This window comes from Pelecanus crispus, chromosome 3, assembly GCF_030463565.1.
Source record: "Pelecanus crispus isolate bPelCri1 chromosome 3, bPelCri1.pri, whole genome shotgun sequence".
In the NCBI taxonomy this organism is placed as follows: Eukaryota; Metazoa; Chordata; class Aves; order Pelecaniformes; family Pelecanidae; genus Pelecanus; species Pelecanus crispus.
Window position 1 is genome coordinate 127260036 of NC_134645.1, and position 2771 is coordinate 127262806.

Genomic DNA, 2771 nt, shown 5'->3' on the forward strand with positions numbered 1-2771 from the left:
ATGCTGGTGCTCAGCTGCTCCATGAAGCTGCATATGCTGGAGAAAATGCTAAGATGGAGTTTCCCCAAGTCCCTCAAGGTAACATAGCACAGACCTGTCATTTTCTGTGGTATTTCCATCAGTGAATCAGGGTGTTTGTTGGGGAATCAAAGCTGCGGGGAGAGGGTTGTGTTTCTTCTGGACGGACTGACTGATATTTGCTGTTTAGATGACTGTATCTGGCCGTGCCTATTAACTGAAATCCACATGCTTAAGAAAAGAAAGAAGCAAGTTGGTCCACCTCCTCTCCAAAGTATTAGGGTTGACATAATTAGACAATGGTTTATCTTCATGGTAATATGCCTTACTGATGAGTGTGTAGGTATCAACCTATGTGATGTGTCTGTGTGTATGAAAATCTAAATATATGCTTTCAGCTCCGTGTCGCTGGTTCAGTCGCTGGTTTATAACACAGGTGCCACATTAGTATGTCTCAAACTGTCTGTCTTCTTTTGGGTCATCATCCTGCAGGTTTACGGAGCTGCGATGAACATCAACCAAAGGAACCCCTTCAGGAAGGAGGTGGTGGTGGACTCATGGCCAGACTTCAAAGTTGTTATCACCAAGCTGCAGAGGGAGGTAGATTGATGTGGTTTTTTATCTTTGTTTCTGAGAGGTGACTGGGGCCGTCCTCTCAGCTTTCTGAGAGCTTTGCAGATGGGGCTAGCTTTATCTGGGAAGTGCGTAACAGGGGGAGGTGTAAAGTAGAATCGGACATCTCAGTGGGTGCCAGCACAAAGCCCACTATAGGGAGTGCTGCTCTTTCCTGAAACATTCTGCAAACCAAACTTATTTATGAAGTGCACATTCTCATTGTAATTATCCTGATTGCACCGACTGAAGATTAACTTGCATAGCTTATGCAGAGACACATTTTTACCTGCACTCACACCATTTGACCAAACTTTCCAAGGATTCTTTGGTCTTTCTAGCCTTTGTATGGACAGACAAAGAGCCTTGGTGAGCTTGTGATGGGGTAGATGCAGCTACAAGGTGAAAGAAGGGTCCTTCTGCAGTCTTTTGTTCCATAACAGGCAATGCTAAAGAGAAGCTGGGAGGGTGCATTGCCTTAACCCCTTCTGTCCACTGAGATAAAGCAATCTCTGAATTGCATGAATCTGTGGGTGCTTCCGCAACTCCAGACTAGGAGGCAAGCCTTTGTCGGTGCAGGCTTATATGGGGTACAATTAAGTCCTTGGCGTGGTCTCTGGGACAACCATCAATCCTAGGCTAGCTGTGCAGGAGTCAGCATAGGACGTGGACAATCCCCAGTTGGCAGTTTGGATGTTTACAACCTGATTTGGAGACTAAGAGAGTTTAACAGTATCGACAAGGCCAGGCTGTCCTATTTCAGCTCAGGGGCAGAGAACAAGTGTCGAACAAACTGGTTTTTTTGTTTACCAGAGGAGATGCAGTCTAAACACATTGACCTTGGCAACCAAATAACACAGGGGACAAACAGTAGTAGAGGTGAGCTTTGAACGATGAATTAGGCAAGAGTTTCAAGAAACTGCCACCATGTTTGGGTTACTGTGCCACGGGTACATGATGGCTTACTACCATTGCTGCTTTCTGCTAATATGACACTGTAGAGGGCAAAAAATATATCTATTGTCCTGCTTGAGAGTTACTACTGAAAATGTCCTAAAGGAAGCCTCTCTGAAGCTCGAAACATTTTTTTAGATCTCTGGGGTTGGCTTGCAGGGAGTTTAGATTCCCATGTGAAAGATGTGTGTGTGGAAGGGTAGAATTTTTAATTCTTCCGTATTTTTTCTTCCCAGGATGAGATGGATGACCTTGACCATTATACTAATGCTTGTGCAGTTTTCTACAAGGAGCTACAGGCTTACCATGAGCTACTGGAACACACAAATGCCATCAGCTGGGGAATTGCTAACCTCATTTGCTGCTTCCCCAGTGTCTGTGTCTTGGATGACAATGGGTATCCCCTTTCCTGGAGCAACAGACCAGTTTGCCACCACAATTCATGGTTATACCCTTCCAGAGCACTGGAGGAAGGGTTATAGCAGGCTTGTGGCTACCACTTTATCTAAGAAATTACATAGCTGTTGCTTTCCAGCACAAGGTAATGTCCTGGAGACGAATATACCATCAGTAACATTGCTAAAAAACATGAACGCCCAGTTTCCTCTCTTCTCATTTTTCAGAGTGATGCATACACCTTTTCATTTTTTAGACAAATCTCACTTATAGCCAAACCTCACAGATGTCTACACATTCAGGTCAACTTTTGTGCAGTGCAGGAGCACTTAGGCGAGATCAGAAATCATACAAGAGTTTCCTGTGTAAGCCTAAAATTGAAGATATTAACTGCTCATGACTTCTCTGCCTAGGGAAAAGTGCTCATGGCAAATCCAAAAGACTTAGGAATGGTTGTGAGTTTAATAGTTTCGTTGTAATTCAACTGTAATTGTACTGCTTCTGACCGAAGAATTATTCTTTCTATATAACCATTTTCTGGGATATCTAAAGCAGAATCCTTGGACATCTCTAGCCCCATCTGTCTGTCTTGGTATAAGTCCTCAAGCCTCTCCTTTCCCTAAAATGGCCTAAAAGAGATTAGCATGTGAAATTAAGAAGCAGAGAAACCTGTAAGGAGCAATCTGAATTAAAGAAAAACTTTATAAAGAAGCCTTTTAATGTCTAATACAGAAACAAATGTGTTTCTTTTCTACTGTGTGTCTCCTTTATGATCAAGACAAATCTGTGTG

General features: G+C 43.2%; 1 protein-coding gene across 1 annotated transcript; it reads left to right on the forward strand.

Annotated features, from left to right (window-relative positions):
* On the forward strand, positions 1 to 2253 carry GLYATL3 (glycine-N-acyltransferase like 3). The gene is given in 4 exon segments (XM_009481718.1): positions 1 to 78; positions 511 to 618; positions 1821 to 1999; positions 2001 to 2253. Coding segments are annotated over 4 exon segments (618 nt in total).
* The last annotated feature ends 518 nt before the right edge of the window (positions 2254 to 2771 follow it).